General features: G+C 37.2%; 1 protein-coding gene across 4 annotated transcripts in view; it reads left to right on the top strand.

Annotated features, from left to right (window-relative positions):
* The window catches only part of LOC131947448 (serine/threonine-protein kinase MARK2-like), a 102,995-nt gene extending 81,641 nt beyond the window's left edge, over positions 1–21,354 (top strand). For all 4 annotated transcript variants that reach the window (XM_059308661.1, XM_059308663.1, XM_059308662.1 and 1 more), the window contains 8 exons: positions 409–464; positions 1,070–1,223; positions 5,269–5,396; positions 5,956–6,048; positions 7,540–7,686; positions 14,960–15,090; positions 16,073–16,256; positions 17,065–21,354. In XM_059308661.1, coding sequence (XP_059164644.1) covers positions 409–464; positions 1,070–1,223; positions 5,269–5,396; positions 5,956–6,048; positions 7,540–7,686; positions 14,960–15,090; positions 16,073–16,256; positions 17,065–18,197 — 2,026 coding nt within the window. In that variant the 3' untranslated portion in view covers positions 18,198–21,354. The remainder of the gene's footprint in view (positions 1–408; positions 465–1,069; positions 1,224–5,268; positions 5,397–5,955; positions 6,049–7,539; positions 7,687–14,959; positions 15,091–16,072; positions 16,257–17,064) is intronic.
* The last annotated feature ends 857 nt before the right edge of the window (positions 21,355–22,211 follow it).

Genomic DNA, 22,211 nt, shown 5'->3' on the forward strand with positions numbered 1-22,211 from the left:
TTACAGAAAAACACACATAGCAAAGCAGTCAAAATTGTAAAACTAAGTTTTTTTCGATTCAGCGAGGTGTAAAATTTCGAGCTTTTTCGAATCCTTGAATGATATTTTTCAAAATCTCAATTTAGGTCTATTGCAAGATTGTAATACGCCCAACATACTCGGTATACGGCAAAGTAGAGTGTTGTAAATCTGCGAAAACTGTCACAGACTCATGATGAATTCTTTTTTAACGATTACGATATTTCATCTAGACTCTGTGTACGAGAAAGTAAAAATTCCACTTTTAAAAACAAAATACGATACAAAACTAAACTTGGAAAGAAGAATTGCAATTAGTATTTTTAGAAAGATCATTTACATTTTGTTTTAAAAAAAAGTGATTTAAAAGTTTTAAATTTTTTTTTTCAGAGATTTGAAAATTGAGAATCTGTTGCTGGATGCAAATAAAGACATCAAATTGATTGGTATGTAGATCATCACCTATTATGTATAGCTAGGTGTGTCATACTGAGGCAGACAATTAATGTCTGAATAGTACTCATATTGTCCATCACAAATATACTCATATGTAAATAAAACTTGTATTGCCTAACACAAATATACTCATATGTAAATAGTACTCCAACATAAGCGTACTCATATGTAAATAGTACACATATTGTCCAACACCAACAAACACATATGTAAATAGCACTCATATTAGCCAACATAAATGTACTCATCTATAAATAGTTCTCATATAAACCAACATAGATATACTCATATGTAAATAGTACTCATATTAGCCAACATAGATATACTCATATGTAAATAGTACTCATATTAACCAACATAGACGTACTCATATGTAAATAGTAGTCATATTAACCAACATAGACGTACTCATATGTATATAGTACTCATATTAACCAATATAAACGTACTCATCTGCAAATAGTACACATATTAACCAACATAAACGTACTCATATGTAAATATTACTCATATTAACCAACATAAACATACTCATATGTAAATATTACTCATATTTTCCAACACCAACGAACTCACCTCATGTTTACCTGTTCAGATTTCGGCCTGAGCAACTTTATCCGTGTGGCCAACTCACCAGACGGGACTAGGGCTCAGGAGTTCTGTGTCACCCAGTGTGGGAGCCCAGCGTATGCGGCTCCTGAGCTGCTCAACCACGAGAAATATGGGCTGCAGGTGGATCTGTGGAGCATGTGAGTAGTTGTTAGGTGTGGTGTGAGTACTTGTTGGGTGTGGTGTGGTGTGAGTACTTGTTGGGTGCGGTGTGGTGTGAGTACTTGTTGGGTGGGGTGTGGTGTGAGTACTTGTTGGGTGTGGTGTGTTGTGAGTACTTGTTGGGTGTGGTGTGGTGTGAGTACTTGTTGGGTGTGGTGTGGTGTGAGTACTTGTTGGGTGTGGTGTGAGTACTTGTTGGGTGTGGTGTGAGTACTTGTTGGGTGTGGTGTGAGTACTTGTTGGGTGTGGTGTGAGTACTTGTTGGGTGTGGTGTGAGTACTTGTTGGGTGTGGTGTGAGTACTTGTTGGGTGTGGTGTGAGTACTTGTTGGGTGTGGTGTGAGTACTTGTTGGGTGTGGTGTGAGTACTTGTTGGGTGTGGTGTGAGTACTTGTTGGGTGTGGTGTGAGTACTTGTTGGGTGTGGTGTGGTGTGAGTACTTGTTGGGTGTGGTGTGAGTACTTGTTGGGTGTGGTGTGAGTACTTGTTGGGTGTGGTGTGAGTACTTGTTGGGTGTGGTGTGAGTACTTGTTGGGTGTGGTGTGAGTACTTGTTGGGTGTGGTGTGAGTACTTGTTGGATGTGGTGTGTTGTGAGTACTTGTTGGGTGTGGTGTGAGTACTTGTTGGGTGCGGTGTGGTGTGAGTACTTGTTGGGTGCGGTGTGAGTACTTGTTGGGTGTGGTGTGAGTACTTGTTGGGTGTGGTGTGAGTACTTGTTGGATGTGGTGTGTTGTGAGTACTTGTTGGGTGTGGTGTGAGTACTTGTTGGGTGTGTTGTGAGTACTTGTTGGGTGTGGTGTGAGTACTTGTTGGGTGTGGTGTGAGTACTTGTTGGATGTGGTGTGTTGTGAGTACTTGTTGGGTGTGGTGTGAGTACTTGTTGGGTGTGTTGTGAGTACTTGTTGGGTGTGGTGTGAGTACTTGTTGGATGTGGTGTGTTGTGAGTACTTGTTGGGTGTGGTGTGGTGTGAGTACTTGTTGGGTGTGGTGTGGTGTGAGTACTTGTTGGGTGTGGTGTGAGTACTTGTTGGGTGTGGTGTGAGTACTTGTTGGGTGTGGTGTGAGTACTTGTTGGGTGTGGTGTGAGTACTTGTTGGGTGTGGTGTGAGTACTTGTTGGGTGTGGTGTGAGTACTTGTTGGGTGTGGTGTGAGTACTTGTTGGGTGTGGTGTGAGTACTTGTTGGGTGTGGTGTGAGTACTTGTTGGGTGTGGTGTGAGTACTTGTTGGGTGTGGTGTGAGTACTTGTTGGGTGTGGTGTGAGTACTTGTTGGGTGTGGTGTGAGTACTTGTTGGGTGCGGTGTGGTGTGAGTACTTGTTGGGTGTGTTGTGAGTACTTGTTGGGTGTGGTGTGAGTACTTGTTGGGTGCGGTGTGGTGTGAGTACTTGTTGGGTGTGGTGTGAGTACTTGTTGGGTGTGGTGTGAGTACTTGTTGGGTGCGGTGTGGTGTGAGTACTTGTTGGGTGTGGTGTGAGTACTTGTTGGGTGTGGTGTGAGTACTTGTTGGGTGCGGTGTGGTGTGAGTACTTGTTGGGTGTGTTGTGAGTACTTGTTGGGTGTGGTGTGAGTACTTGTTGGGTGTGTTGTGAGTACTTGTTGGGTGTGGTGTGAGTACTTGTTGGGTGTGGTGTGAGTACTTGTTGGGTGTGGTGTGAGTACTTGTTGGGTGTGGTGTGAGTACTTGTTGGGTGTGGTGTGAGTACTTGTTGGGTGTGGTGTGGTGTGAGTACTTGTTGGGTGTGGTGTGAGTACTTGTTGGGTGTGGTGTGAGTACTTGTTGGGTGTGGTGTGAGTACTTGTTGGGTGTGGTGTGAGTACTTGTTGGGTGCGGTGTGGTGTGAGTACTTGTTGGGTGCGGTGTGGTGTGAGTACTTGTTGGGTGTGTTGTGAGTACTTGTTGGGTGTGGTGTGAGTACTTGTTGGGTGTGTTGTGAGTACTTGTTGGGTGCGGTGTGGTGTGAGTACTTGTTGGGTGTGGTGTGAGTACTTGTTGGGTGCGGTGTGGTGTGAGTAGTGTACATGTAGGGTGTGGTTTCAGTAGTCTCCATGTCAGGTGTTTTGTCAGTAGAGTGTATGTAAGGTGTGGTGTAAATAGTGTACATGTAGGGGGTTGTATGGTGCCAGTAGTCCAATTACCTGTCAGGTGTAGTGTGGTGTCAGTAGTCTAGGTAACTGTCATATGTGGTATAGTGTCAGTAGTCTACATGCCAGGTGTTGTATGGTGTCAGTTGTGTACATGTCAGGTGTTGTATAATGTGAGTAGTCTAAGTAAGCTCGGATGTTTAATGTACGTACGCTAAATAAGCTGTGGTGTTGAATGTTTTAAGTACTCTAAGTAAGTTTGTTGAGCGTTGGAAGTACACTAAATAAGATTCTTGAATGTTGTAAGTACTCTAAATAAATTTTTTGAATGTTGAAATTACTCTAATAAGTAAGTTTATTGAATGTTGTAAACACAATGTAGGTGTTGCACGCTTGGAGTACCCAAACATACATGTTGGTTGTGTTATGGTGTGAGAGAGTCCCCCTTAAGTGTTGAGTAAAAGTTTTATGCCGGATAGTATAGATACCCATTTTAATTGAGTGAAAACACATCAATATTGTACAGCTGTGAAAGTGCTTACTTTGACTTAAAGGACCTCGGCACCATAGAGAACCATTAAGATGAAAATGTCGATAACCTAGTTGATAATGATTGGTTAAGACAGGGCTTTAACTACAGCTTTAGTCAAGATTATTTTTCTTTTGTTATGGGTGACGTTACATTTTTTGTCACGTGACGTCACGTCACATTCGGAGTCACACGTGACTTGCGTCACTTCAGTTTGTTGGCGTTGTTGAAAGCGGTCACCAGAGCGTTGCTTTTTTATATTTCGCCAAACAAAGCTAAGAAATATTATCGATCTTTTAATTTTAAATAGCGCAATTAAAAAACCCCAACTATTTTAATCTTAGAAACAATTTGTTTAAAAAAAAACCCAGTAATTAAACTTTTAAATGATTCATGCATAGAGAGACGCTAAATACCGATATAAAAGTAACCGAGTTAGATTCAAAGAATCATTCGCGGGAATTCTATAAAATGAAATAAAATAAACCACTGATGCAATAATTTATTATCTAGTGAAATATAAGTGGTTTAAAGCTATGGAGGAGTTGGTTTTTTTGTGTTGTTATTGCAAAATTAAGTTTGTGTTTTGTTTTAATGATCTATTGTTTTTTTTATTTATCGTTTTACCGTATATATATAAAGATCTAAAATATGCTCTATATTGTCAACACAGAATGATTTCTGTTCAGTTGTTTCAAGTATCAGTTTTATCGATTTCCTATCTTACGATTCCATATGTATCAGCCTTGTATAGTTGGACATGATAGTGATAAATTGTGTCATGTATATGTCTAATGTATTCCAATGTTTTAAACTGTACAGTCAATTCGTACCTAGAATACAGTTTCACATATTAGTGTTTTATGGTGTCATCTATATTTGTGATGTCCTATGTTGGGTAATGAAGGAGTAGTGTCTAGAATACAGTCTCACATACGTGTGTTTTATAGTCTCACCTACATATGTGATGTACGGTGTTCTTTAATCGTGGTGTGTTGTCTAACGTACAGTTTCACATACTGGTGTTTTATTGTGTCTTCTACATATATCCGGTGTTTTAAAATCGATGGTGTCTAGAAGGTGTCTAGAATATAGCTGTTTTGGCCTGTCTATATCGGTTGTATTTCAGTGTTCTAATATTTTATCGAGACTTCTAGAATTTAGTTTCACATACTTCTGTTGTTTCATTTAGATATCTGATGTATTCCAGTGATTTAATATTTTACAGTAACTTGGTTATAGTTCAACATATTTTATCGTGTCCTGTCCATATCTGTTGTAGTTCAGTGTTCTAATATTTTATCGTGACGTGTAAAATATATTGTCACATATTTCTGTTGTGTCCTGTCCATATCTGACGTAGTCCAGTGTTCTAACCTCCCTTCCCCCCTCCCTCCCGTGATGTCCACAGAGGCGTCAACATGTACGCCATGTTGACCGGCGGGCTCCCCTTCACCGTGGAGCCCTTTAACATCAAAGCCCTGTACGCCAAGATGAGGGACCGGCAGATGAACCCTGTACCAGACGACTTAACCCGAGGTAAACATTGCCTCATTTCATTTTCTTTATAAAACTATGGGACTTTTTGAACATGATGAAAGTTGGGGTAAGAAAATTACACGTAATTTTTTTTCGGCATATGGGAGGGCGTGGCCAAGCGGTAGAGGAATAGACTGCTAACCTAAAAAACTGGAGTTTTAATCTGGGTTCAATTGAGTAGAACGTCTCATAGTCAACCCAGCTGTGATGGGTATCTAACTCAAGTTAAAGCGAGTAAAGGTTGCTGTGTATGGTGCTGATCACACTATCCCTTTATATACCGAAGTAAAACGAAACAGGTGAACTCTACTTCACTTGCCCCATGAACCGTCAGATTCGAAAAGTGAACTTACAATTTCCCCCGAAAGGATGTTCTGGAAGGATGAGTTACCGTAGTAACATACATGTACACCGACGCTTTTTCAGACCCTGTTTTGACAAACTTGCCCTTATACATTTCACTGTTAAATTTTAATAATTTCGAAGTAAAGTGTGATTTTTTTTCACGATAAAAATAAAACAAAAAATTTTTTTAAAAATATTTTGTGTTTTAACACAGACTGTAAAGACCTGCTCCGCAAGTTTTTGAACCCTGACCCAGCAAGACGTATCACCATAACGGAAGCCTTGAGTCACCCCTGGCTAGCTACAGGTCAGTGCTAGACTGTGTTGGTTATATCACTATGTGTATTAATTTTATATAATATAATATATATATATATATATATATATATATATATATATATATATATATATATATATCGGTTTACGTAGCATATTATATTTTTACACTGAATATAAACATATCAAAAATAAAATGTAGAAATACGTTTTTACGACCTTATATTTTATTTTTGAGAGCACCATTTTTCAAATTATTTTTTATATCTTTTCATATTTTACTTTTTTATTTCTTAAATAAAACAAAAATATTAATTAAGGTCAATTAATAATGGATAACTGCGATAGAATCTAGAAATAATTAATAGACATTCTTATAAAAAAACGTCGACCAATTTTCAGTTAGAAATATAATTTGCTCATAACGTCATAATCCTAGATCGCCTCAACTTAGACTGAAAGTATTCCCCTCCTGCTAAAATTATGCTCAGAAAAAAAAAAAAAAAAAAAAAAAAACCTAAACGTTATTAAAATTGTTAAACGAAGTCAAATAGTTATCATTACTGTCCAGCCATTGAGTGGTACTTCTTCTTCTTCGTTCTGTTTCTATAATGGAGGAATCATTCATCACGATCCACATCAAAACGAACTGTGCTGTCATCTCCAGTGTTACAAGCTCCCCATAACATTTTTCTTTCTAATGAGTTCTACCCATTTTTATTGACAGTTAACGGACAATTAGAAGTAGTTATCGGTCATTTAAGGACAATAAGAAGTAGTTATCGGTCATTTAACGGACAATTAGAAGTAGTTATCGGACAGTTAACGGACAATTAGAAGTAGTTATCGGTCATTTAACGGACAATTAGAAGTAGTTATCGGTCATTTAACGGACAATTAAAAGTAGTTATTTGACAGTTAACGGACAATTAGAAGTAGTTATCGGTCATTTAACGGACAATTAGAAGTAGTTATCGGTCATTTAACGGACATCTAGAAGTAGTTATCGGTCATTTAACGGACAATTAGAAGTAGTTATCGGTCATTTAACGGACAATTAGAAGTAGTTATCGGTCATTTAACGGACAATTAGAAGTAGTTATCGGTCATTTAACGGACAATTAGAAGTAGTTAGTGGACACTTCGCGAACAATTAGACGTAGTTACCGGACAGTTAGCGAAAAATGTTATCCACAACTGATATACAAAAGTAGCATAACGCTTATAAAAAAAATGCACGAAATTTAAGATACCAAGCCTTAAAGAAAAATAATATTTTATTATTTAAAGTTGATATTTACATGCACTGTAATGTAAATCAAATACTTAATCAATGCATTTCGTTGAAATAAACCTACTACTGTGTACTCTTTTGAAATAAACCTACTACTGTGTACACCATTGAAATAAACCTACTACTGTGTACTCTTTTGAAATAAACCTACTACTGTGTACACCATTGAAATAAACCTACTACTGTGTACACCATTGAAATAAACCTACAACTGTGTACTCCCTACAGGCAACAAACCCTTACCACGCCACCCCTGCCCCAACAAGATGAGAACGTCAGACCTGGATGCCGACATCTTAAGTCACATGTCCGAGAACCTGGGCTTTCGTATGGGCGAGGTCATCAAGTTCGTCACCTGCAATACCCCCAGTCCAGGTAGGTCAAAGTTCATGACGTCATATTAGTGTAATGTGGGACTAGCGGTAGAGCGCTAGACGGCTAACCCGAGAGTCTCGAGTTCGAATCCGGGTTCAAATCAGTGGAACGGCCTGATGGGTACCTAGTTTACGTTAGGGAAACAAAAGCGGCTGGGTATAGTGCTGACAACACTATCACTTTATATGCCGAGTTAAATGAATCATATGAACTCTACTTCATCTACCCCATGTGTCTTGGGCACGAAAATGATTAAGAAGAAGATTAATGTAATACTTTGAATGCCAGATTTCACGTTCGTGTATTTAAGTGTATTACATTGACAATCACATTATTGTAATACTTTGTCAAGTTCTTTTATTACATTAAATACCACATTAAAGTAATGGGAACGTCATGTATTACGTTGAATATTACATTAGTGTTGTACTTTGAAGGTCATGTTAATGTATTTCATTTATTATCAAATTAATGTAAGAAATCAAACATCACATTTATTATCTCTAATTTCATTGTGAGACAATAATACAAATCGAAAAGTGAATTACTTAATTAAGCGTTAAACGTAATTTATGTTAGCTGCCTCCCATCTTGAAATTCAAAATGTCCAAGGGACACAACCTATAGTCAAGCTCCCAAAATTAGTACAAACTAGGGATATCTCCAAACTAATAAAAACAAAATATGTAGGTTATTGTTTATCATTCATATAATAATAATCTTAAACAGATTTTTGCATAACTGTCTTTTTTATTTATATTTTACATTATTGTTTTTAACTACCGGTTGACACTATTAGCTATAGAAAACTCGAAATATTGTCTAATACTTTAGTTTTTAAATATTATAAGCGATTGCTATTTTCACTTTATTGTTGGGGAAATAAGGCTAATTTCTAATTGCTTTTCTCTGCCAAACAAAAAGCTATAGCAGGGGGTCCGCAACCTGCGGCTCCCCTGATGCCAAGGCGCGGCTCTCTAGCCCCCTGCACGCATATTATCTATATATATAATTCTCTTCTGGGAGCAGCTAGAAAACAAGCTGTAAACGCGCTCCCTACCTCCCCACCCCTACATGGTTTTAGTGAGCTGTGTTCACTCTAAATGTTTACAAGCAGAGCCAACGATTTTAAACGTAGGGGGGGGGGGGGGAGGGGGGGGGGAAGGAAGGGGGGGGGGGGGTATGGTCCTTAACGAGCTACCTATAGTGCCTTAAAGAAATATTTTCAGTGGCAGCGTTGGTACTGTCGAATTCACAAATTATGAATTACTGAAAAGTAGAAAAAACAACAACTAAATAGCGGCGTATGTTATGCCGCGGGCCGGCTCGTTGGTTATATTATTTCATTTTCGAAACTCATAACAAAAATTATACTGTAAAGAAACCAGGGGCGGAACTAGAAAAAAGGGGCCACCCCGCAAAAAAATTGTTTAGCCCCCCCCCCCCATATATATATATATATATATATAAATATATATATATATATATATATATATATATATATATATATATATATATATATATATATATATATATATATATATATATATAGGGAGCCGGACGTTTTCCCGAAAGACACTTGCCCGAATGCCGTTTTCCCGAAGGCCGATTTCCCGAATGGACACTTGCCCGAATGCGACAAATGCCCGAATGGACACTTGCCCGAATGCGACAAACGCCCGAATGGACACTTGCCCTAATGCGACAAATGCCCGAATGGACACTTGCCCGAATGCGACAAATGCCCGAATGGACACTTGCCCGAATGGGACAAATGCCCGAATGGACACTTGCCCGAATGGGACAAATGCCCGAATGGACACTTGCCCGAATGGGACAAATGCCCGAATGACACTTGCCCGAAGGCCGTTTGCCCGAAAAATGTTAATATTAGATAATAAATAATATTTCCAAATAGATATTCTTTAATCAGTTTAAGTTTGAAATTTTTATTAAAAACACAATTCTAAGCATAAAAGTTGTTTATATTTTTAAATTTAGCTTTTATTTTTTTTTTCAAAACCGAGAAAGAGCTGTAAGAAAAACTTTTCTCTTTAAAACAAAGGGAAAAAGAAGATACAAGAGCGTGGGGTGGTGTCTATAGAATAAAGATAATCCAACCGCAGCTACGGTAATTTTTTACAAAACAACCATCAAGTCGAAAATGAAAGAAAATTTACTTTTTTTTAAACAATAAAAATGTATCGGCTCTGGGCCCCTAAATGGCGTGGGCCCCCCTGCATTGCGGGGTCTGGCGGCACTGTAGTTCCGCCCCTGAAAGAAACGTAAGTTTAAACAGAAGAAAACACTCATTTGAGAACAGTGCGAATATGTGCACTAGAAAGTATACGGACAGCCGCTTGGGCACCAGGCCCAGCCCCACATCCGTGTCGTGGACATCCCCGTGACAACAATATTCCATGCTTGCCACTGCCCAAGTGCCGACCTTTTCGAATATTGTTAAATGTGGAATGTTATTTTATTCACAATGCATTTCCCCACCTGTCTGGAATCATCAATTTGAAGTGCTCTTAGTTATTAGCTTCCTACTGTTGAGCCGGGTACTGGACGGTGGGGTACCAGTTTACCTTGCGTTCAGTGGGGTGGAAGATAAGACTGGTGAGAACCAAAGAACAGAAGTGACCGATACACGGTAATCAAACCGATTCCCAAGCCCAGAGGCGCAGCGACCCTTCCCGGCGCCCGGGGACAAACCTTTCGATTTGCACCCCCCCCCCTCGAGATTTTGATTTGCACCCCCCCCTCTCGAGATTTCCATTTGCACTTCCCCCCTCAAACTTTCGATTTGCACCCCCCTCAACCTTTCAATTTATTTTTCCAACATATTTTGGCGCCCCCTAAGGTCGGCGCCCGGGGACATATGTCCCCCCCCCCCGCCCCCCCCCCCCCTCGCTACGACACTGCCCAAGCCAGTTAGTCGGAGCTTGTCGTGTTGAGGCCTGCCTGGCTAGTGGGAGACACCTCCTGAGCCGGTGATGTCCGCAAAGAAAGAAAAAAAAAGTTAACTGCTTCTATAGTGGATTTGAATAGTCCTATACTTTTATTTTTTGATTACTAATTTCATTATTCTGGCGAAACATGTGTATGTTTTTATATGAATAAATATTATTTCTTATTTAAAGCGATTTATTTTAAATAACAAATTAAATTTATTTACCTATTCTTAATCAAATAATAAAGTATTGAAATTAAAAAAAAAGTTAGTGGCTCTTTAAAAACTGGGAAATTTTGAAAATTGTAACTTTTGGCTCTTCCGTCTCAAAAGGTTGCCGACCCTGGAGCTATAGGACTGATAGCTTTTAAAGAACACACAAATCCACTTGCAACATGCCCAAACAACTTATTTAAAGGGATATGCGCAGTATATTCACACTTTTTTTTTCTATAAAGGGCTGAAGCCTTTTAAATACTCTTACCATGTTTGGCACTAGAAAGTAAGTATTAAACAGAAAAAAGGGGGCTTAAAAACAATTTCGGTTGTCATAGAAACCAGAAAAATATTCTGTCCATTAAAACGCTAACGCATTTTTATTTATGCATTTGAAATAATCAAGTTTACACGGTATATATTAAAACGTTAGTCACGACAACTCTTTAAAATAGAGCTGCTCTTCAGATTTTTACAATCTCCGAAACATTGCACTCTTTTTTGTATGCGACTGTTTCAAATGTGCATATTTTTCGCAAATACTTTTTTCTATGAAAGCCATCACAATTCCCTCGTGATAACATTGTTATTAATGTGTTATTACATGAAGAAAGAATACTGAAAATATGCTGAAAATAGAATAAGTAGCAGGCTTTTAAGTATAAAAAACCTGCAAAATGAGAAAAATTGCAAAATGTAACTAAAAGCAGGTAACGAAAATAACATATCTGTGTAAGTTGTAAAGCTATTTTAAAAGCTTTGGGTATTTCCGATATAAAATAAAATACAATTCACAAAAAGGCCTTATGTTCTGAAATCCAGCTTTACAAATACGATATGATAACGGATTTTAAACTTTTCGTAGAGAGTATGTAAAACTGGAAAAAAAATATCTTATGGAGCCATGGAAATTGTATTTTAAAAATATTTTAAAATGTTTTTCTCATTAAGGTTATTTTTTTATACAAAAGTAGACAAAGTGTCCAAAAGTATGCTTATCCCCATATACATTGCTTTTCCTTAGTATATTTAGTAAACATGAAAAATTGTTAGAAACAGGCATTTTTTACTGAAATGGCAATGTAAACATAGAGTATTATTACAATACAAAAGGTAGACCTAGGTATATGAGATAGTCTGTTAGAGCAATAGATAGCGAAATACGATTCCATCCCGCCATTCTTCAGGATGCCGAATCCCCTCGCGTACATATATATTATGTATATATATATATATATATATATATATATATATATATATATATATATATATATATATAGGCCTATATGTATGTGTATATATGAAACTGTATTGAGTGGGGGCAGTTTAGTGCTTAGGTTATGTCTTGTCAAACGTGTTGATAAAATGATTGGGTACCATTTTATCATAAATCAAAAACTTTATTTTATAGTTTTTTTGTGATTATCATATTTATATTTTCGACTACTGCTTATCTGTGTTAGTAAAAACTCCATTCATAAAAGCTGGGAGAGCGGCTTCAAGACCTTTAACAATAGTGAAAAAAAACATATGCTACGTTTAGACACAAGACAAAAATAAGCTTGAAAACATTCAACAAGCCCATGAATCGTTGCGTCCGTGTACTTAAAACACAGTTTTCGTTGCTAAAAATACTTTTTTTTCTATTTAAGGATTAACAAATATAATTCTTAAAATAACCTCTCTGTTCTATTTATAATCCTGCTAACATTGCCGTTTCAAAAATAGAATTTTATAGTTTTATTTTAAAAGCTCTTGCTGACCGCACACACACGCGGAGGTTTAGTTGACGTGTTAATTTAAACAGCCGCGAAATGTGATGCTATTTATAGCTGGCATGTGACCCAGTGTGAAGGGACTCAAGTTTGTAAACATTAGAACAATCGTGGAGCTCAAATGTTTTCTTTCCTAATTTAATGGACCTGTTGTTTAGTGGAACGGCTTGTCTCGTTTATTTGTGTTTGTCAGGGCTATTTTTAGATGTTCGTTTGTGGTCGTCTTGGCTATTTTTAGATTTAGGTCGTGGGATAGTTTGATAGAAGATGTTTAGAAAAATAACGTTTAAGAATTAAAAAAAAATAATACTTTACGACTGCAGACTTCATGTACACGTACACATGTGTCCACTTTATTACATCACCTCACATACACTCATACACACATACACACGAACACTCACATACTCATATTTTACATCAACACACATACACACGTGAACACACACACGCGCATATATCACACCACCACACATACACACTTACACACTCACACACATATATTTCACATCACCGCCCACTCACATTTGCACTCACACACAAATATATCACACCACCACACATACACACGTACACACACGCACACAAATATCACATCACCACACACTCATGCTTGCACTCACACACACATATAACACACCAACACACATACACACGTGCGCACACACACGCGCATATATCACACCACCACACATACACACTTACACACTCACACATATATATATCACACCACCACACATACACACTTACACACTCACACATATATATATCACACCACCACACATACACACTTACACACTCACACATATATATATCACACCACCACACATACACACTTACACTCACACACATATATTTCACATCACCGCCCACTCATATTTGCACTCACACACGCATGTATCACACCACCACGCGTGCACATACACTCATATATCACACTATCTCACATATACACGTGCACTCACACGCACCTATCGCCTACCTACACATTATACATACACATAAAACCTACGCTAAGCATCACCAAACAAACCTATCACATCTAAGGCCCATCACACCTGTCAAAACCACAACCACACATCTGCTACAGCCCTAACAGCAACTTACCATTGCATCGGCTTCATTACATATTAATCCGCTGAAATGTTAATAACGTACATCAAACACCTCCCCCCTCCCCACTACTCATCATCACCACTCAACACAACCTACAACACCTGTTGATTGATTGCCACAAGTGGGCAACAGCCGCCCTTGTTATATTTATATCAAATTACATTTTTTATTTAACTGCAAGTTAATTTGATTGAGTTATAAATAGATATACTCTCAGTGAAATGAATTTTAGTTAGGAACACCACCCCCCACCCCCCTTCTGGGTTCTCTATGATTTCACTCACAATTTATTTTCTGTATATGCCCTGGGTAGGGGATTCAAATTCAACAACAAAGAGATATAGAGATTTGAACTCTAAACAAGGCTAACTAAAATATCTTAGCACTAAACAATGTGTTAGATATTCCTGCCATATGATATAACTTTATCGTACACATTGTTTAGAAATTATCTTAAAGAATTGTCCATGAAATATCCAATTCTATGACGATAACTATCCCGGTAATATATCATTTCGAGGCTATTGTTTGTTCTTTATGTAGTCCGAGTTATGTTTAAGGTACATGGTTAATTTTACGTTAACAAGTTGGGACATAGCTAAGGCCTAAGGACCAGAGTTAGGACCAGCTAAGGCCAAAGCTATGTATAGGGCTAACCTCAAAGTTGTATTCAAAGCTAGAAATAGAGCTATGGACAGAGCTAAAGGTAGTGTTTATTTTAGAACTAGGGTCAGAGCTAGAGGCAGTACTAGGTGCTAAGTATAGAGACTCAAGAAGAGCTAGAACTATGGTCAGGGGTAAATGTAGAGATAATATCAGAGCTGGATGTAGAGCTAAAGTTATCATAAAGCCAATATCATAGCTATAGGGTGATTTGTTACCATAACTAGGGATAGAGCTATGGCTAGAGCTGTGGCTAGAGCTAAAGTTAGAGCCAATATCATAGCTAAAGATTAATTTGTTACCATAACTAAGAATAGCGCTATGGTTAGAGCTAGGGCTAAGACCAGAGCTTAAGGTAGATTTATATAAGCCAACATTATCCTCTACACGCCAATCTGAAACAACCCACTGAGCCCACCACCATACAATGGCACCATTCCATCACATCGAGTGATCACTGGTATCAAAGGCACACATTGAAATAAACATCTGTACAACACCTGCTAATGACAGTCTAATCTCTCTCCCCCCCCCCCCCCCCCACCACCAGCTTGCGCCACCTATCACCTGTACCTAAGCCGAGTTAGCAGATACAACCTGGAGCAAAGGTCATCAGGACAGATGACCCCTGCGGGGAACAGAAAGACAGGGGAGGATACTCGAATAACTCTACATCTCCAGGTAAGACAGAGTTGTCCTTGAACAAAAAAAATTGTATTGAACACAACATATGGGCCTGAATTAAATATTAAATTAAAATAAATTAAAATATTTCATTAAACTGTACAATTTTTAAGGGTCTACATAATTTAGCGAAAAAAAAAATTATTTTACCAAAATTTAGGCTTCACCATTTTTTTTTACGTAAAAATAGATATTCCTAAAATGGTAACAAGACTTAACTTTTCAATAAACTTTCATGATATTTTATTAAAACGTATATTACAGGTATAATAACACTGATTCTATTGCTTTTGATTACGTGCATTTACTATTTAACACTGTGCTGTATCACTTATAGTAAGCTATCATTAAACATTAAATGGAATTTTTTAAAACATTAAAAATAAATAGGCCCTACATATATATATATATATATATATATATATATATATATATATATATATATATATATATATATATATATATATGTATATATATATATATATATAAATATATATACAGAGGCGTAGCGACCCTTCCCGGCGACCGGGGACAAACTTTTCGATTTGCAACCCCCCTTCGAGATTTTGATTTGCACCACCCCCCCCCCCCCTGAAACTTTCGATTTCGCACCCCCCCCCCCCCCCTCGAGATTTTGATTTGCACCCCTCCCCCTCAAACTTTAAATTTGCACTCCCCTCAACCTTTCAATTTATTTTTCCAACCCATTTTGGCGCCCCCCCCCCCCGCCCCCCCCCTCGCTACGCTACTGTATGTATATATATATATATATATATATATATATATATATATATATATATATATATATATTGAGGCTTTTTATTTCTTTTTAATTTTTGTTTAATTTTTGTTTTAAATGCAACAAAACGAATGTTACAAAATAAGTTCGAGTTAATTAAATATTTGTTATATGTTTATGTTTTGTTTAAAATTATGTTATATATTTATGTTTTTTAAATATTTATTTGTTTCATTGCAGGATATGCGAGCTAAAACGGAGATGAAAAATAACAAAGAACATCCACCCCACACCTCTACATCAGGGGTCATCTCCCCCACCCCCAGGCTCCAATCCCGAGGGTTGACGTCGGTGACCACCGAGGGTACCGACACCACCTACAACAGCAAGAAAGATTCGGGGATCAGCACGGACGCCTCCAACAGTAAGTTGGTCAAATGGGGTGGACAAACAATGTGGATAGACATGGACCTACCGAAGACCTTACACATAGACCTAACACAAATATCTAACAAAAAGACCTAACATCCGGACCAAACACAAAGGCTTTACGCAAAGATCTAAAAAAGACCTCACAAAAAAACCTTACACAAAGAGTTTTCACAAAAACCTAAAAAAATCTAACAAAGACCGAACAAAAAGACCTAACAAAGACCTTTCACGAAGACCTGAAAAGATGTAACAAATACCGAACAAAAAGATCTAACACAAAGACCTAAAATGACCTAATACAAATACAGAACAAAAACACCTAACAAAAAGACCAAACAAAAATGCCTAACACTGGCCTAGCACAAAGACCTAACACAAAGACCTAACAAAAAGAACTAATACAAATACCTAACATAAAGACCTAGCAAAAGATCTAGCAAAATGACCTTACACGAAGAACTAACACTGAGACCGAATACGAAAATCATAAATAGCTTGGGTTCGACTATAATGCTATAGATGGGGTTATTGTTTGTTTAGTGAAGCAAGTAACATAATTCCACGCTTATTGTAAATATTGCGGGGTCAATATTTCGAACTTTATTTTCTCCTCAATAACAAAAAGGAGCGGCTTAGAGATGGGTGAAATAAAGTAGGGTGGAAAAAGTTAGATGAAAAAAAAACTGCCATTAGATTCATTATATGATTTTATTTCTTACGCCTATTAATTTGTGATGCTATTTATAAAAAATACCCGCACAGTTCAAATTTAAACCAAGTCCAAATTTCTGTTCCCGCAGTTGATTCCAGTGACCGCAAGGAGAACCGCAACCCGCTGACCAGGTACGACTCAATCGACCTCAACACGGACAAGCTCCTCCCCGACTCACCCACCCACTCCGACGTCTCCAGCTCCAGCCTCAAAGACATCACGGCCAACTCACCCACGTTACGTCATTTCTCAAAACGTGCTCTGCACGAGCCGACCGTTACCGTCTCCACCACCGTTGGCGTGGTTTCCGCTCGCCAAAACCAACACATCGACATCGGGCGAGAGTTGATTGACAAGCTGACCACGCCCTCCAAGGGAAAGGTGGTCGGTTTCGGGAATTCCCGCGACGAGAGATGTAACCACGCGCAAGGGGAAACGAACGCGTTGCGTAAATCTGTGCCCTCGCCCACGCGGAATGTTTCGCACCCAATGACGCGTCAATCCCACGCGGAAGAAAACTCAGAGGCGCTGGTGAACAAAGAGAGGCAATCCATCTACAATAAATACAAACTTCACATGAAAGTCAACACCGTGGATAAACCCAGCAACAACCAAATCGGCGACGAAAACAACAATCTCGTGACCGGAAACCAACCGGCTCAAATCCGGCGCTACATCCAAAACAACAAACTGCTCATCCGCCGAGGCATGGTGAAAACGGATTTGAACTCCGCGAACAAACCGCACGACAACAACGTGTACATCGTCAACGCTGACCCCTACCCTCAACCAAGCCCTTCGATCAACCGGATTATCCCAAAACAGCTAATCCCATTCAGGAGCGCGCAGGATAGACCTCGTCTCTCAGAGATCCACCCTCTCCACGATTTAAAACAATACCAAAAAGCGAAAACATCCGAATCCATGTCCCTGCACGGGAAAAACGTCTTAAACACCTACGCCGGCGATTCCAGCCCGGCTTCCAAAAGACCGGTCTCGCCGCCTCAGAAACCGGCAGTCGTCCGGCGGAAGTTGGCCAAGCGTCATCGGATCGGGGAGCTGACCCCGCCCGGAAGTCACGTGATTCAAGACCCCGACCCCATCTTGAATACTGACCTACTCATCACGGATATCCTGGATATGAAGATTTGCACAGAAGGGATGAGCTGCGATCGGAAATCTCCGTTACCTTCTATATCTCCACAGCACTCTCACAGATAGTTCAGCCAGATTGGTATATCTATCTTACAAGTAAACGATATCCTTGACATGTACAGTGTAATACCCAAAACTTCATTCGCCTGATGAACAGTTTTACCGAAGACAGTAAAAAATTAAGTCTTACGGTGATTGCGAACTGTTATATTCGCGATCGATGCAAATTCTTACCAGATGAAAGAAAAAAAAACAACTTAAGTCTTACAGTAATTGCATGAAAAGACGGTGATATGACCTAAGCTGTATGCGAATTATGTTCATATGATATCTTTTTACCGTCAATATTCCCATTAGTTCATTACCCACCCATCACCTCATCACATAAAAATGTACGTTATCAAAGTTTATACAAAATGTGGAATGTTTACAAAAAGCATTCGACAATTATTTATTCGAAGCAAAAATAACAAAACAAATTGACTCGTTTTTAATAAGTAATGCTTTTATATTATAAAAATGTTTTGATATTATTATATAATTGGAACAGAATAACAATGAAACACAAATATAATGACGTTCTAGTATTCTAAGGTACATGAACGTGTATCCTAAAAAAGTCGAATGCATTTTTTGTATCAGTATTCGTAAGCTAGGACATTATAAATGAACTGATCATGATCACAAAATTAATGAACGTGCCTTGTGGATTAGATAATTGTATTACTTCTTTTTATTGTTTTGTTATCTAACATTTGAATATTTGGAGGTTTAAAAATACCGATAAGATTGTAGGAAATTTTCGAACTTACATTCTACGTCGTTGTATTTTTATAACACGATATTATTATGTATATATAAAAAAACTACTCAGCCTTTATATTTGTAGTTGTGTAGTAATACGAGCAGTTTCAAGATGCTGCGTTTCGAAACATGACATGGCATTTCATAGGTGAAGTAGATTTCACCAGTTGATGGTAGGGAGACTTAAGCCTCGGTGAAGCGTTGTTACCTTCTATATTTAGATGTAGGAATGATACTTAGCATGTCCTGGTAGCGACGCTACTATTAGCAATTTGCTAGCTATTTATAGTAGCTATTGCTAGAGCACTGTGGAAAAAAAAATGTTGAGAAATTAAATTAAGCTTCTCCACATTACTACTATACTCATGATATTTTTGCAAAACTTATTTTTAATTTAGATTGGTTAAAACGTTTTACCAATACGGATTAAAATATCTCCAATGACTTATTCTCTTATGTTAGATAACAAGAATAATAAATTCCTAATGTTAAATTGATGTAAATAATACAAACATTATGAGATTTAATTATATTCTGTCGTCAGCATTCACATTTAGCTTATCAATAATCACATTACCTCATTGTTATTTAATGTATACCTTCATATATAGACAAAAAAATCCTTCACTTAGTTGTTGGGTAAATTACGTTCAAAATATCAGTATTGGATGGAGCGAATACGTGAATTCGCCAATACTCGTTTTGGTGTAGAAAGTATACCGTTTTATTGACTTGTACATTGATCCTGACACAAAGGTATGTGTAACTATTTTATATCACTTGAGACTGTTTCACATTCAGCATTCACTTTTATACCGCGTTGTACAGTATTTATTTCTTTGTAAATATTAGCTGTCGAATTGTTACTAGATCGAGATATTGAATTTGTTTTTCATTAACTCAACGTGTACATTAGAACACATGGAGGTTCATTGTGAGGTTTAAAAGATTTTGTACTTCGACTTTGTTATGTGTATTCGATATTCTTTCAATCTACGGATAAACGATCGTGTACATTAAAGACACAATACAGACCTAAATATAATCCTAGATTTGTTTTTGACTAAAACTCTAGTCTATTCATTAGCCTAGTTTTTACCCTTGATACTAACCATAATAGAGATACCGTACAATTTAAATAACTAGATGAGTGTTAAAAATAATACACAATATGTAACTCAAAATGTACATACTGAAACAAAAATTGTAATTTTCTATTTAAATAAAAATGAAATAGTAGGCTATTGTATAAGTTTTCTAGATAATTAGTTTATGAAATACATAGTCCTCTCATTTAATTTTTTTTTTATTTATATGCGATGCTGTGAAAATGCAAAAAATAATATATAGGGCCTACATTGTAATGTATTACCATGTCTGTTATTAAATTTAGCTCTCGTAACCCGCATTGTGATATGTGAATTGATGACATGTGATATGTGAATTGATGACTTCAGTAAGTGTGATATGTGAATTAATTATATCCGTGGCATTTGGTATATGAATAAATGACTATAGTTATATGTGATGTGTAAATTAATGATAACATTGGCGTGTGATATGTGAAAACAAAATAATGAAGAAAAATGTGATATGTGAGAGTTAAATAATTGATAAATATGTGATGGTGACATAATGAACGAAGAGATGTATGTGACACGTGAAATAACGAAACGGTTTATGTTAATGTGATGTGTGAATGAAAAACCAAATGACTAGTTAATGCAAATAGCACGATGCAAAATATAGCATTTAGTATTTTTATATCCTCCTTTCGTTTTATTTACATGTGATATTATTGGATTACTTCATTGGTCGATATCTGGATTGTTGATAAAACAGAATATACCATTGGTTAAAAATATTAAATATGTGCTGGGTGATTCTATTGGTTAGAACTTAAAATTCCATGTATTAGGTTATTTTTAACTTTTAAAATGTTCGGATTTTGTGCATTTTTTTTTTTTACATTTGTTTTAAGTTAATCAGTCAATGAGTGAATGTAATTTGTAAATACAAAAAAGTATGTGAGTTGTGCCATCTTAGAGAACTGCGTATATGTGTGACATGTAAAAAAAAGAGTAAAGATTTCCTCTTTAAAACTAGCGATCTGTTGGGCATATCGAGTAGAGCTCATCTGTTTCATGTGTATCACATCTTATATGTGAAGCGTTTGTAGTGTTTAAATCAGTAGCATGTCTACATGTCTAACACAACACAACACATTTTTTTACTTGTTGACGACTAAATGAGAGTTTTGTTGGTTACATCTATTTAAAAGACAAAAAAAAAATATACCGCAGAATGAAAAGCAAACATTGGTTGTTTGTTAAAAAATAATTTAAGTTTTCTACCTATCTTTTTTACCTTGTAATTTTTTTTTTATTTTCACAAATGTTCCTTAATTGTTTTTATATATTTCTAGATTCACAAATGTTTAATACAATAAAAAAGCTATTTGCAAAAGTTGTGTTTATTGATTTGTGTAATTTGCGACGAGATGAAAACGAAAATGAACAAAAACATGCGAGAGATACAGAGATAAAGAGCAAGTGAGACAAATAATAACATACATATACATATGGGTGTGTGTTTGTGTGTAAAGGTGTGTGTGTGTGAGTGTAGCTGTTTTAATAACAAAATTAGCCTGCTTTATTCCAATCCGAAAATATTTTCATGACCTATATTCAGTGGCGGAACTAGAAAATAGTACCCCACATATATCTAACTATCTATAATATATATTTAAATATATATATATATATATATATATATATATATATATATATATATATATATATATATATATATATATAGTCAAGTGTTTAGTTTAATCATCTGTTTCAACCACCTCGGCATACAAAAGAGATTATGCAGTCAGCATTACACTCACTCGCCTTCATTTATCTAACGTGAGCCAGGTTTAAATGTAACGGCTGTATAGGTGTTTTTGATTACTATGTGTAACGAGCTGAAAGGGACAGGAGAATGTGAACGTGTCGATAGATTGACCTTAACAGCCTGCTGATTACTCTAGGGGATCCACCCCCCCCCCCTGTTCCCATTGTTTCTTCGTGAGTTTTTTTTTTCTCTGGAGGAGGTGCACTTGAAATTTTCGGGTGGGGGGGGGGGGTTAAATTGCCTGGGAGGGCGGACACTGTTAAAAGTATATATTTTCTACATAAATTCCATTTCGTTCGGGGGGGGGGCGGTAACCCCCCCCCCCCCCCCCCCCCCCCCGCAAGAGATGCCTGGAAGAAACACTACCCTCTCCCA

The sequence above is a fragment of the Physella acuta genome, unplaced genomic scaffold (genome assembly GCF_028476545.2).
Source record: "Physella acuta isolate Inbredline_101_S28 unplaced genomic scaffold, ASM2847654v3 ptg000593l, whole genome shotgun sequence".
NCBI lineage: Eukaryota > Metazoa > Mollusca > Gastropoda > Physidae > Physella > Physella acuta.